General features: G+C 43.1%; 1 protein-coding gene across 9 annotated transcripts in view; it reads left to right on the plus strand.

The window, feature by feature from the left end:
* The window catches only part of ENTPD3 (ectonucleoside triphosphate diphosphohydrolase 3), a 38,807-nt gene continuing 19,810 nt past the window's right edge, over positions 1-18,997 (plus strand). For 2 of the 9 annotated variants that reach the window (XR_006018529.1, XM_042043255.1), the window contains exons 1-4: positions 1-136; positions 2,482-2,591; positions 17,513-17,649; positions 18,090-18,138. Coding sequence is in view for 3 of the 9 variants with exons in the window: in XM_042043255.1 (XP_041899189.1) it covers positions 124-136; positions 2,482-2,591; positions 17,513-17,649; positions 18,090-18,138 (309 nt within the window). In the remaining 6 variants the exon portion in view is untranslated. The other 7 variants (XM_042043256.1, XM_042043263.1, XM_042043260.1 and 4 more) reach the window with 7 other exon arrangements.

Raw genomic sequence — 18,997 nt, forward strand, 5'->3', positions numbered from 1 at the left:
GGGGAGACTGTAACGCTGGCAAAGCCAAATCGGGCAGCCATCACTCGTTGTGTCCGTCTCTGGATTTTCCTACCGGCTGAAGTAGCTGGGACAGCAGCTTTTCCCCATCCTCCAGTAAGGAAGATGCTGGAAAACCGTGAGTACCACTCACCCTGGTGTACATTTGTTTGCCAGCAGCGTTTTTGCACAGGGAGGGAGGGATGTAGATGGAAAGCTCAAAAGCTGCTGTTTGAGAGGGCTGTAGCCTCTTTCACATCTCCTCACTTTGCCATACGTGGGAGAAGTTGGTGCTTCCTCCAGCCCACATCCTGATGAACACCCTGTGGTGTTATTTAGCACTCAACAAAGATTTTGTAGTTGCTTTAAGTGCAATAGTTGCCCGTTCAGTTTTGGCCATGGAGTTCAAGCCTGACGTTTCCACCACGTAGCCTTCCTGGTTTTGCTCATCTTGTGGGCACAGTTTTCAGTGTCCTAGGGAACAGGGTCCTGGCATTTCCTGATGCTCATGTGAACTCCTGAATGAAATCAATCCCTTCTGGAACCACAGCCACTGCCAGTCTCTGGAGCCCCAAGTACACTGGTTTTCATGGACAGAAGCAGATTTTCCTACCTGCTTGCCACCATGAGAGTTGTCCCAAAGGCTAACTGGTGTTACCAGTGGCCTCAGGGGACAGCCTGTGATGAGATGCCATAAGCAAAAACATTTTTCAAGGTGAAGGGGGTGAGAAAGCACAGTAAGCACTTCCACTCTTGATTTTTTTGTTTTGATGATCTGGGCTGATGTTTGAGTGCAGCAGTGTTTGAGAAGCAAAGGGCTCTTAGGGACAGGTGGGCACCAGGTGTACTTCTGATGTGACCCTAAATTGCTTCAATAAGTTCTGTTTTACCTTCAGCTTCTGCTTGCCTCGCTCTGTCGTTCTGCAGGTCTCCATTCCGTCCTGCCTTAAATGACTCATTAGACTTGTTTTTTTGATGTAGCCTGTTAACATCCCAATTCACTTCTCTAATCAGATCTCTTTCCATTTGAGTTCCCCATGGACTAAACAAGCCTGACATTGCCCTTCTTGTCTACTGGTTTATCCTTTATGTGTTTACCTTTTCTCTTCCTAATTCATGAATAAAGATACTAAATACAAGGTCACTGGGGGGCTGCTGATTTCCAAATCCAGGAGCTAGTGATATTTCAAGATCAATTCCATTATGTGATTATGTTTCCCTTACTGAGTTTTCTCAGGGAAATAATTTGTCACAGAACAGCAGGCTCCATCTTCCTGTAACCCTCTTAAATCAATCCCATCATATCACAGAAACCTTATTTTAATATCTTCCATTGTAATTGTCTAATTGTTTACTTGAAGGAGCCTTCCTGGTGTACTTAGTAGCAATCAGGTTTTTAAATAGATGACTATTTTTAAACAAAAGAGCTAAAAGTGCCACCCCCCAGCAGCAAAGAAACACCCAAACAAATCCATGTTTTCTGGAAAAATGACGAACTGAAAAATCTGTTGAAAACTGTCATTCTCATGTTGATGCTGGCCAGCTTTTTGGGGTCCTTCAGGTAGTGAGTGAGGTACCTCATACAGGGCTGATAGGGGTTTACAATATTATACAGGGTGAAAAGTGGGGAATGCAATGCCCTTATTTGAATCTAGGGTGGTTATCCCCATGGAGACTTTTGCAAGCATAGTTTCATGTTCTTGTTCCAGTGTGCTCCTGGAGAAAACTGGATTGACTGATCTGCAGAAAGCTTAAAAATATTTTAATCTGCTGTTTTATGTTTTACATGAGTGTTCTGCAGAACCTCTGCTTCTGTTAGGACGGGATGACATGTTTGTTGAGCTCAAAGTGGTATTTCCTGGGGAAAAAAAGAAGCATAGTCTCAAGAAATCCAAGTCATTGGCTTGGGATCCTGCTTCATATCTGATGTGAAGGATTCATGTCAGGGTGGGAAAAAAGCAAATATTCTCTGGCCTTTTCAACAATGTCCAACTGCAGCTGTTTGTACAAGAAGGAGAAGTTCCTGCTATTTCTAAAATAGCTGTATTTTGTTGGGCTTGGAGGCTGCTGTTATCTGCACACCTGTGCCAGTGATAAGGACTCTATCCTGGCTGCGGCAGTTTTTGGTTAGCTAGAACATTTCACTCTTGAGTGAACACTTTCTTTTTAGTATCTAGCATCAAAATCCTTCCACAGGCCAGCCTATTGCCGTGTTTCAGTGTAAAGAACAATGATCTATAGATTTGTCTGCACCTGCAGACAGACCTACCTGTTCTGTGGAACAAGTTCTTCCTGCAGAGATAAACGCACCAGGGAGTTTAAAATGCAAAGCTACTGCTCGAATAATCACAATGGCTGATCGAAATTTGCCCCTTGTTTTCCCCTCTCACCTCTGTTCTTGAGAGGAGTGTGCTTGTGCAAAAGAGAAAGCAAATACCTCTGATTGTTTTCTGCACCCCTAATCCAGCTTTCCTCCTTGGAAAGGCTCTTTGCCCATTCTGAATCAGGAATCATCTATGGAATCAGCCCTGGATCTCCTGCTACTTCAGAGGCTTCTGATCTCATCTTCCACCCTTGCTTCCTGCTCTAACAAGGTGGGTGAGCCCGCTATGTGCCATCAGAATGTTGGTTTTTCACATGTGGTCCCTCAGTGTGGTGAAAGAAAGGCAGTAATGGAAAGAACTGCTAATGACCCGACTGCCTCGGGGCTGGGGGAAATGCGACGTGCCAGCACCGGAAAGACACAGCCAGGGAATTCTTTCTAGTTCTTGTGTCATATGAAGGTAATACAGGGTTGTCGAAAGTATCTTTTTTTGTCCGGGCAGAAACCTAGCTGTGATCACATAATGGGGTAAAAAACCCCCGTGACTGTAACGCCTGAAAGGACAAACAAGCACTGTCTGTAAAAAAATAAAATAAAACAAAACAAAACCTGGTGCATTTAAATGAGCAGCTGTGCATCCAGTGATGCCTTGGTCTATAGGGTTGAATGCCTCTCCTAAAGCAGAGATTTCCTTCATCTATTCTGAATTAACTGCAGTCATTGTTCTTTGCTCTCTTGAGGGCTATACCTATTCCTAGAGCTAATTCAAATTAGCTGTCCCAATTAATTAAAGCATCTTAATTAATGGAAAAATACAGAGTCTTTATCAGGCACTCCTTGGCTGGAACACAGCCTAAGATACCACAGCTAAGCAGAAGAGAGACATTTTCTTTTATGTTTTAAATAGCTTGCTAATATGAAGATGTGGTTATAACCAAACTCTTATGAGGATGAAGTTGTTTTCCCACAGCTATAACCCAAGTGTGGATTGTTACTCCATTTCCACTCACACTCCCACTGAAGGCAGGGTGGTGCTGCCCGAGGAAGGGCTGGTTTTGTGTGGGATGACTAGCAGAGGAAATGCAAGCAAAGATATAAGCAGGGGAGAGTGTGAAAACACTGTTACTCACTTCCCTGTGAGAGGAGAGAGAGGGTGACACACTGGAAGTGGTTGGTATTCTCCCCCTCTGCCCTCCCAGCCCTGTGGTCATCAGCTGAGCCAAAGATGGCAAGGAGGAGGACAGGTGCAAGCCATGGTCCTCCCTTGCTCAGACACCCTGCTCCAGGCACAGGGTGTGAAGGCTAGTGGTGCCATCCAAACAATCCCACATGGGCCCTGCATGGACCAGGCACCAAAGCCACAAGCTGACCTTACACCAGAATGTGCACAGTTGCCTCCTCGTGGAGACAATATTCTTCTCTTGCTGTTTTCAGATTCACCAGCTGAACAGGAGAATTTTATTTGGTCACTAACTTCTTTCTTTTCAGGTTTTCTGGGTATTTTCTGTTCCTGACTGGTGCTTGCAGCTTCTCTGCTGCCCAGGGTCATCTGGCTCCCAGCAGAAATGGGTCTGAGCAGCAAAGGCTGCAAGTGTTGCAAGCCCCAGGAGTTCCCTCTGAACAGCAGCAGCAAAAAATTAGAAGTATTTTATAAGCCCTCAGCAGTATGACAAATACAGCAGTACAATTTTTAGAGGACACATTAAAACAAGCAAGGTAATTACTATGCAGTTTAATTAGCTCAGAGTTTAATCACCCTTGCAACTGAGGAAAAAGATCAGAGTCTGTTTCTAAATTAGGCAGTACAAAATTTCTCAGTGCCTGTCCTGGAACACCCAGTGGGTGAGTCTATGCACCTTTTCTCTCTCAAGCATGTGATGCAATCATCCCTTTTATTCCCCATTCCATCAGTGATCCACTGGATCATTTAAAACAATTGGTACTAAACAAGAGTGATTGTGAAGCCCCCTAAGTTGCAGTTTGTGCAATACTTTTTCCAGCACTTAATTTTTTCTGCTGCCACAGATAAGAAATGTACTTGGCTGATCAGGACAGGAGAATCCCATTTTTATTCCTGCAATGTTTGCAGGAGAATGCCCCATCCATTCCAGTTTAGAGAGGGAGAGGGATGAGAAACGTTCCCCTTGTGAACACTTTGCTGTGCAAAGGCCATTCAAGATGAATAGCTTTTGATCTGTTACATCAACAAAACAGGTAATTTCTTCTATTCTTCTTCAAGCTGTTGTGAGCTTCTTTATGCTCGACTCAGACCAGATCCCTCTCTTCCAGTTAGCCTTCATTTTTCTTTCCTGTATTGGCTTTTCTAAGTCTGAGAAACTGTCTGATAGTCAGTGCCACACTCACGTGCATTAGAAAAGGAGAGGGAGGATTTTTCCAAATGGCTAAACAGCCATAATTGTGTTTTGCAGTGCTGGATACAAGGTCCTGGAAGGTAGGACCACAGCTGCACTAAGATGTTGTATGTCCAGCTACCCTTTTGTATAGCTAGGCAAGAAGAGTACATTGAACGAACTCCAGGGACATGAGAATAGAGGTAAGTTAGAATGCAGATCTGCAGAGTGTAACAGAGGTAGCTGGAGCTGCTCTGAATTAAAAAAAAAACACCAGCTGATGAGGGTCATTAATGAAAGGGTCAGAAAGTTGTAAGTAGAAGCACAGTGGACTTTAGCAAAATGTTAAGAAAAATGAGTATAATGAGGGATGAAATCAAGTCAAGGATGATTTAATCCAAGAGAGCTGTGTGCAATCCTCAGCTTGTCAGTATGTGCTTCTCAGTATTGGCCATCATTCAAGGTGCCTGTGGCTGTACTGTTAGTATGTTAATATATCCAGCCACTACAATGAAGATTCATGTGCTGTGCATGGAATCAAGCACAACACTGTCCTAGGAGCCCTACTCCAAAAACACAGCTGAGGATACCTGATGCCCACAGGCATAAATATATATATATAAATATGTGTGTGTATGTATGCATATATGTATAGATATATATAGATGAGCTATTCTCTTATATTTCCAAGAGGTGTTGAGAGTTGCCTTGTCTCAAGACCAAGTCAAACAGGCCCAGCCACCCAGAACTGGTCTGTCTGTGTGAGGGAAGGAAGAACAGGCAATCTCCTTTTCCCAGACAATCTCCTTTTCCCAGGCTCTTCCCAGGAAGAGATAATCTTATTTTCTCTCAGCAAATTGTTAGAAGCTCCTTTTACCATGCTGGATTATTTAAAACTTGCTCAATTTTGCAGTGGGTTCCCTCAGATTAATATTTTAAGTGTTCCCGTAGTGAGCATTAACAAAATTTGGGAGACATCATTGCTGCTTTGTTGGATATTGATTTCTGTCTGATAAAGAAGCATTTTAACTGGGTTACAAAGTGTTCTTCTCTAAGATGCTTAAAATAGGACCGAGGAATCATTATGATATAAACTAATCCGCTGGACATCAAATTCAGAGATGATCCTGAAATTGTTTAGACATCGATTCTTTGTTATCTTTTCCTGTGGAGCATATTGCTCAATTCTGTTACCATTGAACTGCTGTCAGAAGGAAATTTCAGTGAGCAGCAGCAATACAGAAAAGTTAAAATTTAGCTTTTTTTTTTTTGGCCTTTTTTTTCCTTTTTTTTTCCCTACAGAAGACTTTGGTCTTTTTGATGTTTTAATAGTAGGGGTGTGTAATCAGAGAAATTGCAGCTTTTGTATATTTTTACTGCTCCTCAATGGAACAAGGTTATTACTTATGGTTACTTAGCCAGTCGGGCATGAGAGAATGGATGTTTCAAATGTGTCACAGTACTACTCTCAAAACTGTAAAAAAGACACCAGATTAAAGGATATCCAGAAGACACTTACTCCCTGAAAGTCCCATGGAACTGGTCTATGCAAAAATAGGGGAAAACTGGGACCCTTCTCCCCCCTTCTAAGTTCATTCCAATTTGTTTACTATTTCTGAGTGCGTAGGATGAGAGGAACAATCCAGAGCATGTGCAAAGCCCATAGAAATCAATTGGAAAATACCTTTCTTGGGAGGTGAACTGAGCTTGGTATTAATCACAAGCTGCCAAACCTTAAGTAGTTGTCTCTGTGCTGATGCAATATTGTCTTGCCTAACAGGCCCTGTCCTGATTTAAATCTTCTCTTTCTTCCTGGAAGGGGTAGGTTTTATATTTTAAAGTGCCACTGGAATGAAGTTAACAGAAGCTTCCAAGAGCTGTGGGAAAATGTTCTGGGATCCTTTTTGTATCTGGATATGGTCTCATGAGTTTCTCAGTATTTGTGCATCTGAGAGCAGGTTTCACCAGGTGAGTTAGAGCCCACCAGTGGTTCACTACAAGATGTGGCAGATCTTTCACCTCTTGGGAACATACAAAGGATTATTAATTTTTTTTTTCCAAACTGACCACAACATCTCAGTCTAAATAATATTCTAAAACCAGCAAGGAAACTGCCTGGAAAGAAGCAAAATTTTTGTGTTTCTTAGCTTGGCTCACCATCCTACCAGTGTTTGTTCTTCCCACCTTGAATGCATTAACCTTTTTTCTCCCCCCATTTCAATCCCCAGCCTAGCAGGTCACAATGTAGGCAGTGTTGTGGACAGCTTGGCTGTATTTTAAGCAAGCTGGAACTACCATTTTAAGACTCTTCTTCTGAGTCACAAAGACTATGAAATAACTGGTCCCCCAGATGTTCACAGAGGCACAGTTCTGTCCTGGCTGCATGTAGTCTTGTACTGAAGGTCTAGATACAAAGCTAATAAAAAGACCTTGGGAAGAAATGCTGGTTTTTAGGAGACAAAATTTTGTTCACTTTTTTAAAAATAGGTGTTTTTTCCTCTTTTCTCAGACCATGTTATATTGCCTTTCAGGGTGGGATTAGCTGGCAAAACCAGTCTAACCCAAGAGCCTTGACCACAAGCCCTGGGAAGGAAATGAGGTTTTGCCATAGCTATTTCCTTGCTACCTGTATCCAGAGACAAGATACTGTGGTGAAACCTTCACTGTCCTTGCTCAGTCAGGGGTTAAGGGTAGAAGTCCAGACCCAGCAGAGAAAATAGGTATCTCCCACACATTTATCTCTTGACAAAGAGCACAGCCATCAGCTAGTCCCTGTGGCTCTCATGTGGAATTGTGCATGGAGGCAGAGAAGTGCCTCCAAACAGGATTCTTGACATCCTCCTCAGAAATGACAGCCACAGAAAACAGAGAGGAAAATACAGAGGAGTAAGTCTTAGTTCCTGTTTGTCTCCAGGAGGGAAGAGCCTAACTTTGTGTCACTGAGAACCACCTTGTTCCATTCAGGATGGGTGGCTTGTCCTCCTTTCCTCCAAATGGGTATCAAGGTATTTTTTGGGAACTGGCAAAGGAAAATCACCCTTTGAAGCTAAGCAGATGGCAGGTGTTCTATCCTTTTTGCCAAAAATAATGTCTGTTAAAAGCTCTTTTCCATGACATGAGAGACCCAGATCCAGTTAATGTCTCCTTCAGTAAGGATCGACATACACACTTTCCATTCCCACAACAATGTTGGGACCAACAGGCAATTAACTATTGTGAGGGGAGAGCTGGTGAAGCACTTTCAGTCTGCCCTGTTGAACTCAGCCCATTCTTGCATTTTCACCATTCTGTCTGTGGACTGATTTAATGTCATTTGTGCTGAAAAGGATATTTGTGCTTTGGAAAGAAAATTTTGATCAAAAATGCCAATTCTGTTGACAAATTTTCATCTTCTAGCAGCAGAGTGATTTTTAAAAATACTTTTAGGTTAAAAAGGTTTTTTAAAGTCTCTGCAGAAAGCAGAGTCGGTAGTCAGTAATGAAATTTTCAATTTATGAAGAGACCTCAATGTCCTTTTTGTTATGAGTGAAGAGAAGAATACATGAGACTCTTCTTTTGTGTCTCATTTTCAGCCTTAGGGAGAGAATGTATCTAGAATCAACTTTAACCATCAGCAAAGAAAAAGAGTTATATGAATTTGTTGCATAAACTAATTCATTCACATTGCTACCTTCTACATATGAAAAAATCTGCAAAGAATGGGAGAATTTTAATTTTGTTTGTGAAGTTTAGCTTTGTAAAATTTATGACTATGGAATTCAATTAAAGTCAGTACAGTTGAATCAATAGAGAATTTGACCTCAAAAGAATAAATATCCCATGGTATCAACAGACCAGTTTGTCAGTGGGCTGTCAGTTCCTAGAAATCAACTGCATTTGCTCTGGAAAACAGGGATAACTGTAAATGACTCTAACAGAAACTTTAGAAAATATTACATTCTTTCATGTCTGGATTTTCTGTTTCATGAACCCAGATCTAAACAAGGCAAAATTGCTACTGACTTGGAAGTGTATTGGGATGTCCCCAGGTAAAAGGGATGAGACAGGTATTATTGGGAAGTGGAATGAAAACAGATTAAATAACTGAGAGCAACAAATTTGCTGTGCATTTCCTGTCATTTTTGTGTTACAGAAATATGAGGTGCTTCATGAGAGCTGCTTCTCATCATGCCATGTTTCCATGCTCCTGGGGGCAGTACAGAAGCCATATCTTCACAGAACAATTCTGTGGTGGTCTGTCTGATGTGCTGAGCACAAACATGCTTTTCTTTGCTGTGGGCATGCTGTACTACTTCTATTCCCACTTGCTTCTTCGGTAAACATGTGTATTGTGTCAGCAACCGAGAGCTGCCACTGGCCTCATTTCTGCAAGCTGCCTCTGAGTCTGACTTAATATATTTCACTGGAAGCCTGGTGATTCGGGAGAGCACTTCTCATTTGAGCAGTCCCTTAATTTCCAGTCTGTCACCTTTGATGAATAGTGGCACAAATGTGGATGATCACTGCAGGCACACATGACAGCACTAGGTGTAATGTTTCTTATTATTTGACCCTTCCCAGGTGACAGCAGCCAGCCCCTTTTCTGAAGGAGACAAGAATGGAAACATTGTGGTTTTCCTCGAATGTTTGAACTTTCTTACTCTGTGGTTTTTGGTTTGTTACTAGGACGAGGTGGCACTAACAGTCTAGTTCTCCTGCTAGATTTTTCTTATAACTGTATTCAGGAACAGATGCAATTTCCTCATAAGATGAGGTTGTTCTAAAAGTCGGTGCAGAGTCATGCAAATGTATGTAACTTAATGCAAAAGTGAATCTTACGTTTCTCAGAGTGTATAGGTTGAGACTTTAACTCTTGTTGGCTGTTAAATTCTGACCCTGGGAATCCCTAATTCACACAGTTTTCTCATGTGTTTTATTGTCCAAAAGTCTCACAAAGTTACACCTTGCGTGAATTAACGTCTGCTAGAAACATAAAGGAGTGGTCAGAGGGACCTGCAGGAGGTGGCAGGTGGGTCACAGATCAGGCCCAGGGCAAGTGTTGACAGTCAGACTCCTGAAAGGATGTGAAGCTTCAAACTCACGTTTGGGTCAGAAAGCTCTGCCCAGGTATGGCTGTAATGGTGATCCATGTAAACAAGCTGATTATGAGACAGTTTAGTACTGATAAAATTCAGCTTGTGCAGGGAGCCAGCAAAAACCTCTGTACCCCCTCACATTCCAGTTAAGCTCTTTTTGCTGCTGTATACACCCGTTGAAAAGACATTTCATGCACAGCAAAGACCACATACATACACTGAGATTTTGTCTGTGATGCTGTTGGAGTCCAGTGTTCTTTGACCAGGCTCCTTCAGATACTCCATGAGGGGGGTTTAAAGTTCAGTATCAAATTATTAGTGTGCAGACCTTTCTAGTCTTACTTGGGCTTTCACAAACAGACTTAGAAACTTAAAACAGTGACATTAGAGCAATTCATGTTTTCATTTTTGATCTCTATACTAAAACTAATAATCCAATCATAAGCAGTCGGCAAACATAAATATACCCTAAAAGAACCCACAACTGTTATAACACTGGATAAGCATCTATGTTTATGAAAGAATTAAGTATGTCTCAGATAATTAAAAAAAGAACTTTTTGGACATGTTTCTCTGTGCAAGTCTGTAACTTACTGAGAGAGCCAAGCTGATTAAACCAGACCCCTTCTGGCATTCAAGCATCATTTGAACCTTTAAGAAACAGACAGGCACCTTGTGGATTTGCCTGCTGCACAAGCATTTGCTCAAAAAGCCATCAAATACATTCAGAGGCAGAGAGGTCCATGAGGTGCTATTAGACCAGATATAACATCTGGCTCAAGGAGTCTCCAAGGCCTGAGATGGCAGCAATTGAGAGGGTATTTCAGAGGAATTACTCGCGTGTGGTAGCCCAGTCCCAACAGCCTTCTCATCGACATCTGCTCCTACTGATGCTTAAAAAGAAGGCACATCCACCTTCTGTCTGAGCTCGTACATCTGTTAGTTCTTTTGTATTAGTCTTGGAAAGGGGGGTTAAATTACTGTGTTGAAGGAGGAGGAGCAAACTGAAAAATACAGTATTAAAGTATGCAGAGGCACACTCCCAAAATACAGCTAACCTCGCTCAGCAGATAGAAGTCAAAATGAAAATGCCTGTCTGGCAGCCTCTCACAAGTAAAACCTTGCATATACTGTTCTACGTAAAAAGCTGTATATATAGAGTGCAAAATGAAGCTAATCTATTCTTGGCAAATAAAATAGACTGGAAACCATAGAGAAGTGATTTGTTTTCCTGTGGGTGATAATTGTTTGCACTGATGTGAAGCGACCCCAGGGAGTTCAGCTTTTGTGCTCATGGATCTTAATCGAAGTCAGCTGGACTAAAAGCATGCGTGGTTTCATGGAGCTCCGTTTCAGGCTTGTGATGATTAATGTATTTAGTCACAGTTCTATCCTGTACCCTGGCCAAATGAGGGCTCCACTGTTCTTGGCACCATGCCACTACCATTTCAGATGATCCCTCCCTCAGAGAGCTCTCTGGACAGGCACAGACCATGACTGGGGGAAGATCAGAGGAGAGTGCCCTGTCTGTTGTCCCAGACTATTCAGTGTATGCATATGCTTTTTTAAGGAGAGGATTTTTTTTTTTTGTCCTGAATTTATTTAAAGGAATCTGCTACCGCTGGTAGGTAGCAACATTTTGGAGAGAGGTCTTATGTGTGTGAGTCATTCAAGGAGGAAAACCAGAACAGCAAAACCAGTGGGTTGAGCTGAAGAAGCCTGAGAGAGCAGCAAAACAAGACAGGTAAGATGGTGCAGGATGACTGCCAAGCTGAGGGGCCAAAAAGTGGATTTGGCTTTGGAGGAAGAATGGTGGGACAGGATACCATTAGGATACCTGACTGGGGGAGGCAAAGAAACAAACACCTGGGCAAACCGACACCAACTTTCAAAGCATCCAAATGAAATCATCACCCTTCTTATTTTGTGCTTATCGGACTGATATGGCCAAGCAAGTAACTTCAGTGTTTGACAGAGACAGGACTCTCATGAGGGGCTGACCAATGCAACAGCTGCCTTTAACGTGTCTGCCTTTACTGTGCATGCACAAGCCCTGTGGCTGGCAGGGCTGATGTCTCAGGACCGACATAGCAGAGTGGAGCTGCAGGCAGGAGGTTGTTTAGATGTTATATTGTTTCTGGCACTCGCTTACACCCAGGGCTGACTCAAGGCACAAACCTGCCTGAGGTGCTCCCTGGAAGGTTCACAAAGCCATCAGTCAATGCTAAAATGGTGTGTGTGATATGCCCTTCTGCAGGTCATAAACACTCAGGGCACCAAAACGGAGACAAAGGGAATGAAAAAAAGGGGAAATTCACAGGTATGCCAAAACCTGGATGCATTTTTCACATCAGGTGCATTATTTACTATTACTACCATGGGCTGGAGAGATGATACTGTACTTGTGGCTGCAAAAGTGAATGAAGATAATGAAACACAGTCAAGGTTGTAGGAACATCCCAATCAAGGTACGCCTCATGCCCTCCATCAAATCCCGCCTTGCACTCCATTGAGCAAGAAGTTCTCTTCCCCCATACCAGATAAGAAAAGGCTTTTCAATCTGTTGGAATCAAAACAGGCATTTAATTAAGTCACTCTGTATTTGTTCAGTTAGTGAGAAAACAACCTGTTTAGTGCAGGCTATTTTCAAGCAGGAACTACATAAGGGTGAGTCTGCACATCAGGAATGATTGTTAGAATCACTATTACAGGGATCATTCTACTCTTCTGTGTGCTGCTTGTTTTCTGCCACAGGCTTCATGTTCTGTACAACTGACTTTAACGGCTACAGTGGCATTTCTGAGCCTATGAACTATCCCAAATGACTGCAGTTTAATGTTAGTGAATGGAAAGCGAAAAAGGAACTTGCTATATTAGCTCAGAGTTAGGGAAACAAAGCAACAGTGAATGACAATACTGGCAGGTGAACTTGGAAAGAGCTGTGACAGAACTTTTTTCATCCACAGATCTGCTCAAAGAGATAGCTTGATCTGTATGGAGTTGCAATGGAAAGGATTTTATCTAGGAATTTTAGAATTATTCGGCTGATTTGATGCATTCCTGGAAGAGCACAAAACCATGTCAGAAATGTTGCTACAAGGACTACTTCATACTTTTTGAAAACATAGGGGATGACTCTCTTCTCCTGAACCAGCAGCTTGTCAGCAATTACTTCTGAGCCATGGAAAGTGAAACATTCATTTAGAGTGGTCAACCACACAGAAATATTCCATGTTGAGTAGTTTTTCACACAGCAATTTTTAAAAGGATTAAGTCCCAAGAGTAGTTTCAGTAAATTTATCCCCATTCGCTGGAGGTGGTGCATGTCTTTGAGTACAACAGTGAATTTCTTGTAAGAGAATGGTATTTCTTTGTCAGATTCCTGTGTCTGGTTTTATGACAATGGGATATATAAGTCAGGACGTAACATATAAATCTGCAGCTGTGGCTAAAAAAAAAACCATGATGAGTTTGCTGAAAAGCACCATGATCTTGTCTTGCAGCTGAGGGGCAGGGAGCAAAGGGCTGGGAGCAGCCACTGTTACTCCTGGAAAGCATCTCTCCTTTCAGCAGCACAGCATGGCAAGCACACACCCTCTCCTGCCGCAGCAGCTCGTTTGGCTTTCTAAAACACGGGCATAGCAAAATAGACAAAAGGGCTGTCTTTTTCTGCTACCCCAGCAATCTGCTGCCCTAATTACGTGCCTACAACTTGTGCTGGCTCATAACCATGTGATGAAGGCTGTTCCTGAGGGTTTTTAATTGACTGAAGCAGCTCTTGATTCTTAGGACAATAGAGGCAAGGTATAAAGCTCTAAGCCTCAGGAAGAGAATAAATAAATTAGAAAATATTTTGCTTCAGCTTCAGAATTAAATTTTTATTTGTTTCAAGGCCTCCTAAGATAATGTAGAAACCAGAAAACTGTTACTACCACAGAGTCATATGTATGGGGCAGAAGATTCAGAAACTAAATCGAAGACACATCATTAACTTTAGTGCTCTGGTAAAGGAATAAAAACATAAACCAACAAATAGCTGTCTAAGGTATTTCAAAGAAGCCATCAGTGAAATACTGAAAGAGAAAAGGCAATGTCTGTATCCAGGATTACTTAAAGCAATCAGAATATCTCATGAGCAATGTGTGAGAACGTATGAGCTTTGCACAAACTGAATTTCTCATGCCATAGCTGTGAATTTACTTTATGGACGTGTGGTGGTGGTGTTTGTCAGTAATGCTAGAGAACTATAGGGCAGCAGATGCTTTAAGACTATTAAAAATCTGTTTTGCAACAGTGTAAAACGAAAAAACCTGCATTCTTGATCTCTGAGAAGAATCTCATCTAGCATTCTTCTAAATGTGGAGGCCACACATGGTTTGTGACTTCCTTACCTGAAAGCCTAGGGAGCTATCTTCCTAAATGGAACAGTTCACGTGGTATGCTGCTATAATCATAGAACCACTCAGGCTGGAAAGACCTTTAATACCACTGAGTCCAACTGTTAACCCAGTACTACCACATCCACCACTAAACCATGTCCCTAAGCACCACATCTACAGGTCTTTTAAATATCTCCAGGGATGGTGACTCAACCACTTCCCTGGGCAGCCTGTTCCAATGCTTGACAGCCCTTTTAGTGAAGAAATTTTTCTTGTTATCCAATCTGAACCTCCCCTGGCACAAGAGATAATTTCCTCTTGTCCTATCACTTGTTCCTTGGGATAAGAGACCAACCCTCACCTGGCTACACATTCCTTTCAGGTAGTTCTAGAGAGTGACAAGGTTTCCCCTAAGCCTGTTTTTCTCCAGGCTAAACAACACTGGCTTCCTCAGCTGCTCCTTGTAAGATGTGCTCTAGACCCTTCACCAGCATTATTGCAATTCTTTGGATGCATAATATGTAGAATTTTTTTCTGAAACAAATAGAAAAAGTGCTTTTTGCCTTGGAATAACATGCTGGTCACCAAAAAGGCCTAATTTTAATGTCGTGACTCATGCTGGCCCAGAGGGCCCCAAATTCTTCAGGCAGCTCTGCCTGCATTGCTATTTGTCACAGCTGATCCTGAGGTAAAGAGGTGAACATGAAGGTAGTAAGTCTTTGGAAGCAGAAACTGTGAATGAACAGTCTTTGTCAATATTGAGGGAAAGTAACCAAGAATATTGATGGAAGTGATGAGCTGAGTTAAAGGGCATCACACCAATCTGCTGACAACACAAATGGTGGAAAAGGCAGTGCAAAAAGCAACACAAATGGTGCAAAAACCTTAGGATGAAGAGAAGAAGCCCTCTGTTTACTGGACCTTGCAAAGAATGAACAGAAATGAGGGATGGATCTTATTCCTATGAACTGCAAAGTACCACGCAGGAAAGCAAACTTATTGCAGCCACCAGTGTCTTCTTACCTCCATTTTTTACATTAAGTTTTCTCCCCATTTTGCCCTTTGCTGTCTCTTCAGAGGATATTTTGAGGCCTCTTGATATTCCAGCAGCCAATGCTGTATGAGCATTACACAAGGAACAGATGAAGTTCTGTGGTCTCTTGGGATGTATAATCATCCATCTCCTCTCCCTATGTTGCTGCTGTCACTCCATAGGGAAATGGGGCAGTATCTGCTGTGTGTCTTGTGTAAATGTGAATGCATTGCAGAAATGTGTCTGTAACAAATACTTTATTCACATCCATGATATTTTAGTTTCTAGAGACTTGGTACTGATCATAGGAACTGGTATTCATGAATCTGCCAATGACAGTCACTGTATTTTTACTCCACGTATTCATGCTCGATGGCAGCAAAAGCAATAAATTTTTCCTTGGGACTGCTGGCAATCCAGCTCATTTGTCATTTTTAAATGGACACCTGGGGTAGATTCTGTCCAAGCAAAACAAATCAATACAGTTAGTTACACTAAGTGCATCTGAACAAGGATACATGATGGGAGAGAAGAAAAAGGTGCTGCAGCAAAGAAAATGATGGAGAGGAGAGGTATGTGTGCTGCAGGCTCAGCAAAGGCTGGGAAAATGGCAGCCAGCTTAATCTATGGCTTGGGAGTGACGAAGGGACGGAGGATCAGGTGAAGAGAACTATGAAAGGGTGGAATGGGCTGAGGAGGAAACTGAAGAAAAGTCAAAGAAAAAGGCTTAGGAAAACAAGATAAAGTAGGGGATCTAAGGTGGGTCCCCTGGGTTGAAGCAGAAGAAACAATGAAACACAGCCACTGGGCATGCCTGGAGGGCAATCTTATTTCTAGTCCATTTGATTTTGGAGCAGTGCTCTGGACTTTGAACCAGCTGGGGGATTTTATAGCCCATATCACTTATGCTGCTGTCATGGTTTTAGCATGGCAATAAAAGTCACGAGCAGCTCATGCAACAGCCCAGCTCTTGGAAATGGTGCAGAAAGAAAAAAATCTCGGATGTCTGTTTTTATAGAAGTAGATGATATAGAAGATAGCGTTTGCTTTCTTTGTAAGCATTACATTTTAGTCACTGGTGTAGGACTGGTTGACATTTTATTTTCTATTTCAAAGTGTTCATGTTTGATTGTGTAACAATAAGAAGCTTTTCCATGGGGTAAGCAATCCGGTTCACTTGTCATTTTAAATGGACACCTGAGCAGATTCAGGTGACTGACCAATGCAGTCAGTTGGACCAAGGGCCTGAAATACATTTGGATGGGAGAAGAAAAATATGCCACATGAATGGAAATAATACAAAAGAAATAAATTACATGCAACAGACAGGCAATCAGGAGGGATGGGAGGCTTTGTCTTCGTGTGCTAGAAATAACTGATCTCCCAAGATCATCATTAAATCAGCTTTAATAATGCATTGTCATCAAAAAGAGGAAATTGCCTCCGCTCCCAAAATGAGCAGATTTTGAAAGGATGCTTACAGATGGTTCACAAGGCTGCAGCTGGTTTCTTGTCCTCCTTTATTAAAAAATCAAAGATACTGTAATTCTCCAAGATCTTTGTAAGAAAAAGCATCAAAGAGGTGCATTTGGGTTTTTGCATTAATGTCACTCTGAATCCTAGAACAATGAGCAAATGGTGGCAAAGCAGCTGAAGTGCCTCACTGCGATTCCAGAGCTCGTGTCCCTGGCAAACTCATCCTGCAGGCTGTAGGATGATCCTTGGCTGTAGCTGATCACACAGGTTGGACAGGGCAGGACCTGTGACACTGTTTCTGGGAATGTGCTTGGTCCATGGAGCAGCCTAGGTTTGGCAAGAACTCCAGCAAAACTACAAAATCAGTGGTGCCTGTATGCTCGAACCTGGATGGAAACGTAGCCCTAAGAGTGGAGGGGCTGCTGATTTCTGGGGTCTGAGAAATTCCTTCCTCAGAAAGCACCTGTTCCTTTTAGAAGACTCAGGGATTCTTTCACCCACCTCTAGACAAACCCCTTTCTGGCCTCGCTTTGGGAGGGAGCTGAGCAATATGATTTAGGGGCGGCCAGCCACAACACCCTGCCGCACCAGCTGCCGTCAAATCCCGAGCGGCGTTTCCGGAAAGCGAGGAGCCGCCGGAGGAGGGGAGGGGAGAGAGGCACAGCAGTGCCACGGGGGGTTCTCCCAGCCCCGCTGCCCCGGCGCATCCCTCGCCGGGCGCAGCCCCCGCCGCATCTCCCGCTGCGGCGACGCCTCGCATGCGTCCCCTCGCCGCAGATCTCCTCCCTCCACTTCAGTCAGTTCATCCGGATTTTTTTTTTTTTTAACTTGCAAGTTGTTTTTTCGTTTGTTTGTTTTCCATCTGTTCGGAGGTACAGGAGCAGCGGGCGGGCACCCACCCGGTGACTCTCCACAAATCCTGCCGGGAGAGAGGCGCTCGCAGCTGCTCCGAGGGTGCAGCCGGCTCCCGTCGCTCCTCATCCCGGGACGGGGCGGGGAAGCCCGGCTTGCGGAGGTAGCTGGGGATGCGGTGGGAGCCGGGATCCCCGGATCGGGGGCCGGGCTGAGGTGAGGGGGTGGGCGACTACCGCCTCGGGCGTCGCGGCGGGGGTGTCGCTCTGTCTCTCCGACGTTATCCTGGGGGGATAATTTGGTGTTTTCTCGCAAAACACATAATCGTGTGAAGCTTTCTCACCCAGGACGGCGGAGAGGGAAAGCTTGACCCGCAATTTTGTGTCCATGTGCTTGTTTTTACTTAATTTCTCCTCCGAAGAGAGGCGTGTGAAACCTCCTCGCAGGTTTTCATCACGGGGTTTAAAGTGCTGTCGATGTTGGGTTTTTGGTGCTATGGGATTAGTTTTGTGGTTGGTTGGTTGGTTTTTTTTCCCCCAGCACTTAAAACATCGACCTGTCGACCTCGTCTGAAAAAAATGGTAACGTGTTTGTATCTCTCAGGTTACAGCGTGAAGAAAGGTGCTTGCTTACCCACCCTATGAACAAACAGGTCAGTACCTAAAAGAAGTGGATCTGATGTTTCAAGTTACTTGGGAAAAGGAATTTCAGCACAGTCATTTTTACTGGTGTGCATTTAACTTGGTTAAAATGTTGGTGGCATGAAGAAGTTGGGTGCATTTCCCTTTGCAGGCAGGAATTCCTTTTGCTTGCAGGTAAGGTGTAGAAAGTGATCCTTCCAGTGTGCTCATGTGTGGCCCAGTGTACTTAACTGGGTGTGGAAAATATGTATTTATGCTCTTTCTTGGTTCAGGATGATGTTGTTTTAGTAATGGAATGCAACTGTTTTTTGATACTCTGTTAACATCTTTTATTTTTTTGCCAACAAGCGTACAACGATAGCAACGAGTTCCTAACATTACAACTGTGTTTAAACGGTGGAGTGAATGAACTCCTCTCTGGTGTCTCTACAGATTTCACTGAATGGGCAAGTGTGACTGCATTGCCTGGTGCGTGTGTGAGCCTTAGATCTGAGTGTAGCCAGAGCAGGATAGCAAAGGTATTAGCTGTGTGATGACTTCTAGGGGGCATGGAGTGTAAGGTGCCCTTTTGGTACAGAGGCTATTGTGTAAATCAGGATTTGCAGATTATCTCTGATGAAATTGTCCTGATTGCTGGTGGGACGAGATTGTATGAGGAATGTCTTAAGACGTCTGCCCTTACCTTATATTCTCCCTCTCAAAAAAAATTTTTGAAAAGAGAAAAATCACCTCTGATGAAGACAAATCCCAGTACCAGGGAAGCACATGGGAAATTCAACAAGCCAAAATTTCCAGTTCCCAGAAATGGGAGCAGAAAATATTTAATCATTCAAGACTTAAGTGTTAATAGTCTAATGGTCATTATTGCTT

Source organism: Corvus kubaryi, unplaced genomic scaffold (assembly GCF_017639235.1).
Source record: "Corvus kubaryi isolate FWS band 111438036 unplaced genomic scaffold, C.kubaryi_AGA036_p1.0 37398, whole genome shotgun sequence".
Lineage (NCBI taxonomy): Eukaryota > Metazoa > Chordata > Aves > Passeriformes > Corvidae > Corvus > Corvus kubaryi.